The 9,934-nt window shown below is 51.5% G+C and overlaps 1 protein-coding gene across 1 annotated transcript; it reads right to left on the minus strand.

The window, feature by feature from the left end:
- Positions 1 to 741: 741 nt before the first annotated feature.
- On the minus strand, positions 742 to 4,041 carry SERTAD1 (SERTA domain containing 1). Its single transcript, XM_030297273.1, has 2 exons — positions 3,886 to 4,041; positions 742 to 1,826 (listed from the first exon to the last, which is right to left on the minus strand). Exon 2 carries the CDS (start codon positions 1,824 to 1,826, stop codon positions 1,089 to 1,091), a length of 738 nt encoding a protein of 245 aa, XP_030153133.1. The 5' UTR covers positions 3,886 to 4,041; the 3' UTR covers positions 742 to 1,088.
- Between the last annotated feature and the right edge of the window lie 5,893 nt (positions 4,042 to 9,934).

Consider the following 9,934-nt stretch of genomic DNA (forward strand, 5'->3'; position numbering starts at 1 on the left):
ATCACTCGAGCAGTGGGGCAGGTGGCCCCAGCTCGCCAGGGCCTGGGTTTCTTCTAGAAGGAAAGCAGGACCGCCTCTGCTTTGCGGTCAAGCCGCTAAACCCGGTGGCTTTATTTCAGAGGCACCCTCCAAATTGCCCTATCCCTGCCCAAAGGCAGATTTGAGACCCCGAGTGGATTTTTTTTTTCTTCTTAACTTGCTGGAGTCTCCCGTGCCTTTCCCCATTTTCTTGGAGAGCTGGCTCTCAAAGCTCTTTGGAGAAGCTCCATCAAGCCTTCAGCTTTGGGCTTTTATTTCTGGCTCATTCTGAAACCTCCCTTTTGCCCCACCCCCAGCCTCAAGACACACAGGTAGACTTCAGGCAAGGCCATGATTTCTGGTGGCCTGGGGCTCTTCCACTGCTAGCTACCACGACCACCATCATCATGCACAATCAGGGAAACCTGGCTGAGTATGTTGGGGGGAGTTTTCTAGAGGGCCAGTTACCAGAGCTAACTCATCCGCTTACCAGAACAAGAAAGCAGTAAAGTTCATGGCTTGAAACCCACCCCCTCATGCGATGTCCTGTTGGAGCCTCAGTTTTCTCAAAATGTGAAATGGGGATAGTAATAATGGCCATCTAATTTCAAAGATGAAAAGAGTGAACACACGTCAGGTGCTTAGCACACACAGTCCACGCTCAGTAAAATTTGGAGGTTATTACCTGACCCTTGCCTTAGCCCAGAGACAAAGCACACAGACTTGAAATAACCCAGGACTGGTTTTAATTTCCAGAAAATGGTGCAGTCTCGTCCCACATCACGGAAAAAGTATCCCCGGGAACGACCTCCGCCGATTCAGTCCAGCACAGGGCCTGGTCCAAATCACATTCCAGCCACCGGGCCCTGTCATCCCCTCCCAAGGGCCAGTCCCAGACTCCCCTCATTGGCCCTAGCCAAGAGGACAGAGGTGAAGTTGCTCAGGAACGGATTCTGTCTCTCCAAAGCCCCTCTCTCCGTTCTAGGGAAGTTAGCTGTGTCTTTCCAAGGACAGTTAGTCCAGCAACCAGGCTCAGTTTGGACACCAAACCACCATCTCCGCTGTGGGGGTCAGCGCCCCGGCCCCGGTGGCCGCTCCAGCGCCTGTGTGCCCACCAACACGTCCAGGAGGTAGTCTAGCTGGGCCTCATCCAGCTCCAGACCTTCCTCCTTGCCAGGCCCATCCTCAGGGCCAGGTTTGAGGCCCTCAGACGCTGGTGCCCAAAGTTCGCTGTCATACATAGAGGTGTCGATGTCCTCAAACAGGCCCTCGAGCTCATCGTCCAGCAGACAGCCAGTGGCTGGGCCCAGCAGGTCCAAGGCACCCAGGCCGGGTGGGGCCCCGCCACTGGGGCGGCCCGGCGGCCCTTCGTCCACCAAGGGCTGGGGGGCCTGGCTCAGGCCCTCGATATGGCTGAGGTCCTCCAGAAGGCTGGCCATGGAGGCTGAGAGGGCAGCGTCTGAGCTGGCCAGCAGGCTGTCAGCCGCCACGCCAGGGGCCTCAGGCGGGCTGGGCACGGAGGGCAGGGTAGCTTCGGGCTCCATGGATGCCTGGATGCGCCGCAGGGTGTTCACTAGCAGCACCAGGTGCCGCAGGTCCGGCTCACTCTGCCGCAGGCTGTGGTGGAGCTTGAGCACCGAGAGGTCTAAGAGGGAATTGGAGGGCACAGCCGGGGGTGCCTGTGCCACTGCTGGGAGCCTGGGATCCAGCCACCAGGTGTCGACTGCCAAGGCTTCCTTCTCCGGCTCCTCCTCCTCCTCCTCCTCCTCCTCCTCCCGCTTGCGCTTCAGACCTTTGCTCAGCATCATCTGCAGGGGGTGGGGCGAGTCATTCACTTATAGAAAGTCCGTGGCAAGTTCAAACCCTGGCTCTGGTAACTGGTGTCTGGTGTGATCTCAGGCCAGTCATTTAACTTCTTGAGCCTGTGCTTCCTTAGGGAAACTTTAAGATAATAGAGTTGTTCTCTGGAGTAAATGAGATAATATACAAAAAGCACTTACAACAGTGCCTAGTGCACTCTATTTTTTTTAAGTTTATTTATTTTGAGAGAGGGGGAGAGAGAGGTAGAGGGAGGGAGGGAATCCCAAGCAGTCCCTTTGATATCAGCGCAGAGCCTGACTCGGGGCTCGATCTCATGACCTGAGCAGAAGTCAAGAGTCAGATGCTTAACTGACTGAGCCACCCAGGCGCCCCTACATTGTAACTATTCTTATTAACAAGTACTTTTAATAGCTATTATTATGTGCTTCTTCAGTGAACCATGTGAAATGCCCAATATTCAACCTTTTTTTTAACCCATGAAAGCAGCTGTTTCACATAGTTTAACCTAACATTTATTGAATGTCTATAAATCAGACAAATACATACATAAACACAGGAAATGTAGGGGCACCTGGGTGGCTCGGTCGGTTGGGCGACCGGCTTCGGCTCAGGTCATGATCTCACAGTCCGTGAGTTCGAGCCCCGCATCGGGCTCTGTGCTGATAGCTCAGAGCCTGGAGCCTGCTTCAGATTCTGTGTCTCCCTCTCTCTCTGACCCTCCCTCATTCATGCTCTGTCTCTCTCTGTCTCAAAAATAAATAAACATTTAAAAAAAAAGAAATTTTAAATACAGGAAACGTACAGATGGTGCTAGGAAGATTCTGGGGGGTGGTCAGGGCAGGCTCCTCTGAGTAAGAGACATTTGAGTGGAGACCTCAAGCAGGAGAAGGAGTCAGCTATAGAAGAACCAGGGGGAGAGCATTCAGGGAAGAGAGAACAACAACAAAAGCAAAGAAAGACCTGGAGGCTGGATGAGCTTGAACTGAAAAAACACCAGTGTGGTCAGCGCACAGAGTGACATGGGAGGGAACAGGGTTTGGAAAGCAAGCAGAGGCAAGAAGTTTGGATTTTACTGTGAGTGTCACTGAAGGGTTTTGAGGAGGGAATAGAGTGGTGCTGTGGATTAGGTTTCCAGAAGATCCCCCTCAGCTGCTTGGAGTAAGATGAGTGGGGAGGAGTGGAGACGGGGAAGAGCGTGATCGGAAGCTCCATTTGGAGGCTAGTGCACTCTTGGGGTGATGATGGTAGCTTGGAGTAGAAGGTGATTGGTAGTGGACGTGGAAGGAAGTTGATCGATTCAGGATTTATTTGGGAGGCCTAGTAGACAGAGCTTGCCGGGAAATCTTGACGGGCACAGGGGGCCACTCAGAGAACTTTGAGGACCCACACTTTCCCCGAGGTAGGGGCCCCTGGAGTTCTGGACCCCAGCCCCAACTTGCTTTTTTCAGACTGGAAGCTTGCAAGGTCCAGTCCCCGGGGAGTTGCCCCAACAGGACCTTAGAAGTAACCCCCCACCCTACTAAAAACGGTCCTCGCCTCCTTCCCCGCAGACCCGGGAGTTCAGAACCGCAGGAATTCTGCCCCCACCCGACTCCGCCCCCTGGTCCCGGTGCCCCCTAGCGGCGCCAGGCCGGCTTTCCCCGGGGATTCCGGCTCCTCAGACCCCGGGATCCTCGACACTGCCCCCACGTCCTGGCTGTCGCTCCAGCTTGCCGCCCAGGACCGTGCGGGCTGGGATCCCCGGAGGACTAATTCCGCCTTCTCTGCCTGCGCTCGCTTCCGGCAGGCAGTGGAGGTGGCTCCTTCCGAAGCGGCGGCGGCGGGGGCGGGTGAGTCACGCAGCCGGAGCCAGAAGCCGGCGCCTCCGCCCCCTTCCTGGGCTGCGACGTGATTCACCCAACCCGGCCGGGCGACACTTAGAGGCCCGCGCATCTCGATCCCGGGCAGCCCCGGCGCGTACCGGCAGGACCCGGGGATCGAACCGGCCAAACGACCCCGCCGAGGGTTTCCCTTCTCTCCTCAGGCCCCTTCACTTCATTTACATACCTAGCTCACCCGCTGCCAATCAGAACGAAGAGGGATCAACGCACAGCCAATCAGGAAGCGGCGACGGCAGCATCGCTCGCTCGCTTTCCTTCAGCAACCGGCGCCTGGGTCGTGAGACGCAGTTCTGACTCCGGCGCACGACTCCAGGCTCCTGACTCTCCTTAACTACCACCCACTCCCGTGGCGGCCCCGCCCTCCACCCAGGGATTGGGCCTGGACGGTGATGGGCGGAGCCTATAGAGGGAAGGTTCGAAAGGAGGGTAGGTTGGCTCCAGGGCGCATGCCCGGCTACTGCGTGAAGGGACTGGGCCAGGTGGGGTGGCCGTTTTCCCTGCGGGACAGTAGCGGGGAGGGTTTTTTTTTTAACCTCTCAAAGTGCAGGCCCCTCACACCTGCCCATGCACTTGCCAAACCCAAACTGAGCTTCTTACACACCCAACTCTAACGGGTCTGTACTGTAAGCCAGATAGGCATGGGTTCAAATTCTAACCACTCATTAGATGTGTGTGTGACCTTGGAAAAATGCTTAACCTCTCTGAGCCACACAGTGTGTTAAATGGGCATCTTCTTGCCTACCCCTTGGGAGTTAGGAAAATTAAAATAAGTTTGTATCTGTAAGAGCACTATAGCACACTCAGCAAATGCTGGGCAGTTATATGGTGGTTATAGGCGTGGAGGGAGGGGGCAGGAGTGGATGCCACTGGAGTCACATATCCTGGGCTTCATACCCTAAGTAACTTTGTGACTTTGGGCGAGTGTTTGAATCCCCTCGGGTCTCAGTTTCCTCACCTTAAAAAAAAAATTTTTTTTTAATGTTTATTTTATTTTTGAGAGAGAGAGAGAGAGAGAGAGAGAGAGAGAGACAGAGCTCAAGTGGGGGAGGGGCGGAGAGAGAGAGGGAGACACAGAATCCGAAGCAGGCTCCAGGCTCTGAGCTGTCAGCACAGAGCCCAAAGTGGGGCTCAAAACCACGAACTGTGAGATCATGACCTGAGCTAGAGTCAGATCCTTAACCAACTGAGCCACCCAGGTGCCCCTGTTTCCTCACCTTTAAAATGAGATTATTTTGAGGATTAAAAAGAATAATCATATAAGGGCACCCAGTTGACTCAGTTGGAAGACCATGCAACTCTTGATCTTGAGAGTGTGGGTTCAAGCCCCACATTGGGTGTAGAGATTATTTAAAAACAAAATCTTTAAAAAAGGCCGGGGTTGGAGGGGACGGGGCGCCTATGTGGCTCAGTCTGTAGAGCATGTGACTCTCGATGTCAGGGTCATGAGTTCGAGCCCTTAGTAGGGCTTGGAGCCTACTTAAAAATCAATACATACATTAATTAATTAATTAATATCAAAAAAAGAGTAATCGCATGAAATGCTCAGAATGGTGCTCGACATGTCCTTTTGTTGGTAGCATTAGCGGTTGGTATAGCACAGGTACTTAATTCAAGGAGAGGGGGACTTGTGGGGTGGGGTATGGGTAGACAGGAGTTTAACACTTGTCTGATAAACTGACAATGGGACTTAGCTTCTCCAAGTAGCTCATTTGCTAACTCTTCTGGAGTTCTGGGAAGAATTGTTAGTTGTAAATAAAGCTTCTGGCCAAAGTAAGCTCTAGAAAATGCTAACTAAACTATTCGATTCAGGCATCAATTATCAATGGATGCTCAAACCTTCGGGTGAAAGGTTAACAGGATCTTGGCAGGCTCCAACACATCACCCCACAGGTTACTTGCTAACTGCAAGGGGAAAATATCCTTTTATGATGTGGAGATGTGGTTCTCACCACCTTAACCATGTAATGAAACTCTGTACCCACAAGAGAGGGACACCCCGACACTGGGCACCACCCGATATGATGCGTTAGGAAGTACGCACACTCCCTGTGGAGTCCCTGTTAAACTTCATAAACTGAATCTCACAAAGCCTCTAGACCTAACCTTCAGCTTATAGGAGACAGAGAGGAACAAATTAAACATGAACACAATCAGACAAATACAGAATGTGGAACATCTGCAGCACAACTGTGCTGTTCCACCAACAATTCAATTTCAAGAAAACAGAAAAAGGGTTTGGTGGGGTTGATGGTGGAGGATTTTCCAGAATGAAAATTACTGTATAATTTCTTTATTACAACCAAATAAGCGTATGAACCTTCACTAAATCCTGACTGGGGGGGGTGTTGGAGAAACAGCTACAAAAGATATTCATGGGGAAATCTGAACATAGACTGGATATCAGATGACTTGTGGAATTCTTAATTCTTTTTATTTTATGTTCATTTATTACATTTTTTTTTAGACAGAACGCAGGGGAGGGGAAGAGAGAGAATCCCAATCAGGGTCCTTGCTGTCAGCGAAGAGCCAGTTGTCATGGGACTCGTTCTCACATACCATCATGAGATCGTGACCAGAGCCGAAATCAAGAGTCAGGCCCTTAACTGATTGAACCATCCAGGCGCCCCTGGAATTATTTTTTTTTAATTTTTTTTAATGTTTATTTATTTTTGAGACAGTGTGAGTAAGGGAGGGGCAGAGAGAGAGAGAGAAACAGAACTTGAAGCAGGCTCCAGGATCTGAGATGTCAGCACAGAGCTTGATGTGGGGCTTGAACTCACCAGATCTCCTGAGGTGAAGTCGGATGCTTAACCAACAGAGCACCGAGGCGCTCTTCTTTTTTTTTTTTTTTTTAAGGTTTTTCATTTATTGACAGAGAGAGAGAGAACAAGTGGGGTAGGGACAGAGAGTGGGAGAGAGAGAATCCAAAGCAGGCTCCAAACTGTCAGCACAGAGCCCGATGTGGGGCTCGAACTCACGCACCATGAGATCATGCCAAAATCAGAGTCAGACACTCAACCGACAGAGCCACCCAGGTGCCCCTGGAAGTCTTAATTCTATTAGATGTGAAATGTTGTGTTTGTAGGTGAGTGTCCTTAATCTTTTTATTTAAAAAAAAATTTTTTTTTCAACGTTTTTTATTTATTTTTGGGACAGAGAGAGACAGAGCATGAACAGGGGAGGGGCAGAGAGAGAGGGAGACACAGAATCGGAAACAGGCTCCAGGCTCTGAGCCATCAGCCCAGAGCCCGATGCGGGGCGCGAACCCACGGACCGTGAGATCGTGACCTGGCTGAAATCGGACGCTTAACCGACTGCGCCACCCAGGCGCCCCTGAGTGTCCTTAATCTTAAGAAATACCGAGGTGCCTGGGTGGCTCAGTCAATTAAGCATCAGAATCTTGATCTCAGCTCAGGTCATGATCTCATGGCCCCCACCGGGGCTCTATGCTGGTGGCCCCCTGGAGCCTGCTTGGGATTCTCTCTCTCCCTTTCTCTGCCCCTTCCCTGCTTGCAAGTGCTTGCTCTCTCTCTCTCTCAAAATAAATAAACTTAAAAAACAACAACAACAAAAAACAAAACCTCCTTGTCCTATTAAAAAAGAAAAAAGAAAGAAAGAAAAGAAAAAGAAATTTCTGCTGAGCTATTAGAGGTAGAATGTTAAGATGTCTACAATTTACTTTCCAATGGTTCAGCAAAAGAAAACATATACATATGCATATATACATATGTAGATAAAGGAAACAAAATATTAACAATTAAATCTAGATGGGAGGCTATACAGGCACTGAGAATACATCCCACCCCCCATCTTTTCTATATGCTTACCATTTTTCATAATAAAAGGAGGGTAAAATGCTAATTAGAAGCTGGCCCCTGCTAGGCAAGTTCACATAATTTCTCCCATAACCTATCTTTATGGCCTAAGGAAACAGGAGGCTCCGAGTCTCCAAGTGGCTTGCTCCAGATCGCATGCTGGAGAGCTCACAGAAATCGCAAGAGCTTGATTAACCTGTATTTATTGAACACCTACTATATTCTGGGCACTGTTACAGTCAATAAGGATCCAGCAAGGATACGTGAGGATAAGCCTCACAGGGTCTCTCTTTTCATGGCTCAGGGGAGGAGGTAAACAAAGAAAAGAAATATGAAAACAAAAACATTCATTGATTCACAAACATTCATGGATTGAACACCTTCCGTGTGCCAGGTACCGTGGATGATACCGCACTGATACGGCAGTAAAACTATAAAGACAAAAACCCCTGACATGAGGAGGTGGACAATACACTTAATACAATAAAGAAATTGCTTAGTATCTTATAAGGTGAAGTGAAAAGGAAAAGAATAAAACAGAGCAGGGGGAGAATAGTGAAAGGGTGCGTGGTGCGTGGTGTAGATAGGATGCTGGCTGGTGCTGGTAGGAAGTTCCTTGAAGAGGTGACGTTGAGTAGACCCAATGAAACGAGAGAGGTACTAAAGCTCTGGAACAAAAGTGTTCTGGCCAGAGGGAAGGGCCAGTGCAAAGGCCCCGAGGAGGGAGTTTGCCAGGCAGCAAGGCCAGTGTAGCCGGACTGTGTTGCCTGGGAGGTCAGAGAAGCTTTCAGGCGGTTTAGAGCCCTCTATGGAACACTGTGTTTTATTCTGAGACCCTAGAAGATGAATACATGAGGAAGATAATTTCGACCCCTGTTCAGTGCCTTGAGGAAAACAAAACAGGACGGTATATGATAGGGAGGCCTGTGGCGGGATGGTCCAGGAGAGCCTCCCTGAGGAGGTGACCCTGGAGCTGAGACCAGAGAGTGCAGAAGGAGCCAGGAATTCAAAGGGCTGGGGGAAGGGAGGGGGAGAGAGGTCAGGCCTCGGCAAATGAAACCAGAAGCAGGCCGCCCGCCCGGCAGGCCTGGGGAGGAGGCTCCGCCCGCGGCGGGAGGAGGGGGAAGCGGGTCGGGGAGCGCCCCGCCCCCAGCCGGCCGCCCCACCCCGCCCCACCCGGCCTCTGGGGAGGGAGCAGGCGCCGGGCCGGCTCCCGCCGCAGCCGCAGCCGCTACCTCCGAATAGTTCCACCGCCCGGCCAGCTGGGGATGGGTAGTGGGCAGGTGGGAGGGGCCTGTCCCATCGGCCACGCCCCGAGGCGGCCGCGCCCCCTCCCCCCACCGCGGGCCGGAAGAGCGCAGTTTGGGGAAGGTGGACTCTGTCTTCAGATACCCGGTCCCTCTGCGGGCCAGCCTTTCTACTTCTCTCATCAGCCTCTTTAACGGGGTGCGGGGGATACCGGGCCTCTCTGAGCCTCAGTTTGTCCATCTGGAAAGTGGGGATGCTCCTTATAGTGGCCTCACTGTGGTGCTAGAAAGCTACTTGATTCCTTTCACTCGATTATCTTTAGGGCAAGGAGGACCTGTTAAAAGGTGAGTCAGGTCTCATCCCTCTTCTGCTCAACAGCCTCCCATGGCTTCCATCTCACTCGGTAAAATTCAGGCCCTCAAGACCGTACGTCTCTTTCAGCTCATCTCCTAGGATGCTCTTTTCTTGCACACTGTTCCAGCCACACTGACCTCTTCAGGTCCCTCAAACGCTCCACTCAGGCTCCCACCTCAGGGCCTTCGCACCGGCTGTTACCTCTGTCTGCATAGACATCCGACATCCGTCCCCCCTCAGATAGGCATGACTCACTTCTCACCTCCCTCAGGTCTTGACTCAAATGTCACCTTGTCGGTGAGGCCTTCTCTGGCCATCCCATTGAAATAGTTAACACCCCCATCGCTCTCCTTTCTTTTTCTCTACAGCATTTGTCACCACCCGACAGACTCTCCGTTTTAGTTATTTGTGTGGGTATTGCAGCCTTCCCCAACTGCCATGCTGTATGAGGGCAGGAGTTGTCTGTTTTATTCATATGCCTGGAAGAGCACCAGGCCCACCGTAGACAATAAATTTGAGCGATTATTGGAATCCTTGGCATGCATCAGGCCCTCCTTTCCAGTTTGCACAATCGCTCAGGGAGGCAGGTATGAATCCAGTCTTAAGGTTGGGACATGCTGGCTTGTTTGAAGAACTGTAGAGAATGGTATAGCTGGAGCACAGTAGTGGGGAGACTGTGAGGAAGGTGAATTCAGAGAGGTAAGAGGGAGGGTTGACCGTTGCAAGGTCGGTTCATTTTTTCAACAATAGCCCACAAAGGGGCACCTGGGTGGGTCGGTCAGTTAAAGCGTCCGACTT

Source organism: Lynx canadensis, chromosome E2 (genome assembly GCF_007474595.2).
Source record: "Lynx canadensis isolate LIC74 chromosome E2, mLynCan4.pri.v2, whole genome shotgun sequence".
Classification (NCBI taxonomy): Eukaryota; Metazoa; Chordata; class Mammalia; order Carnivora; family Felidae; genus Lynx; species Lynx canadensis.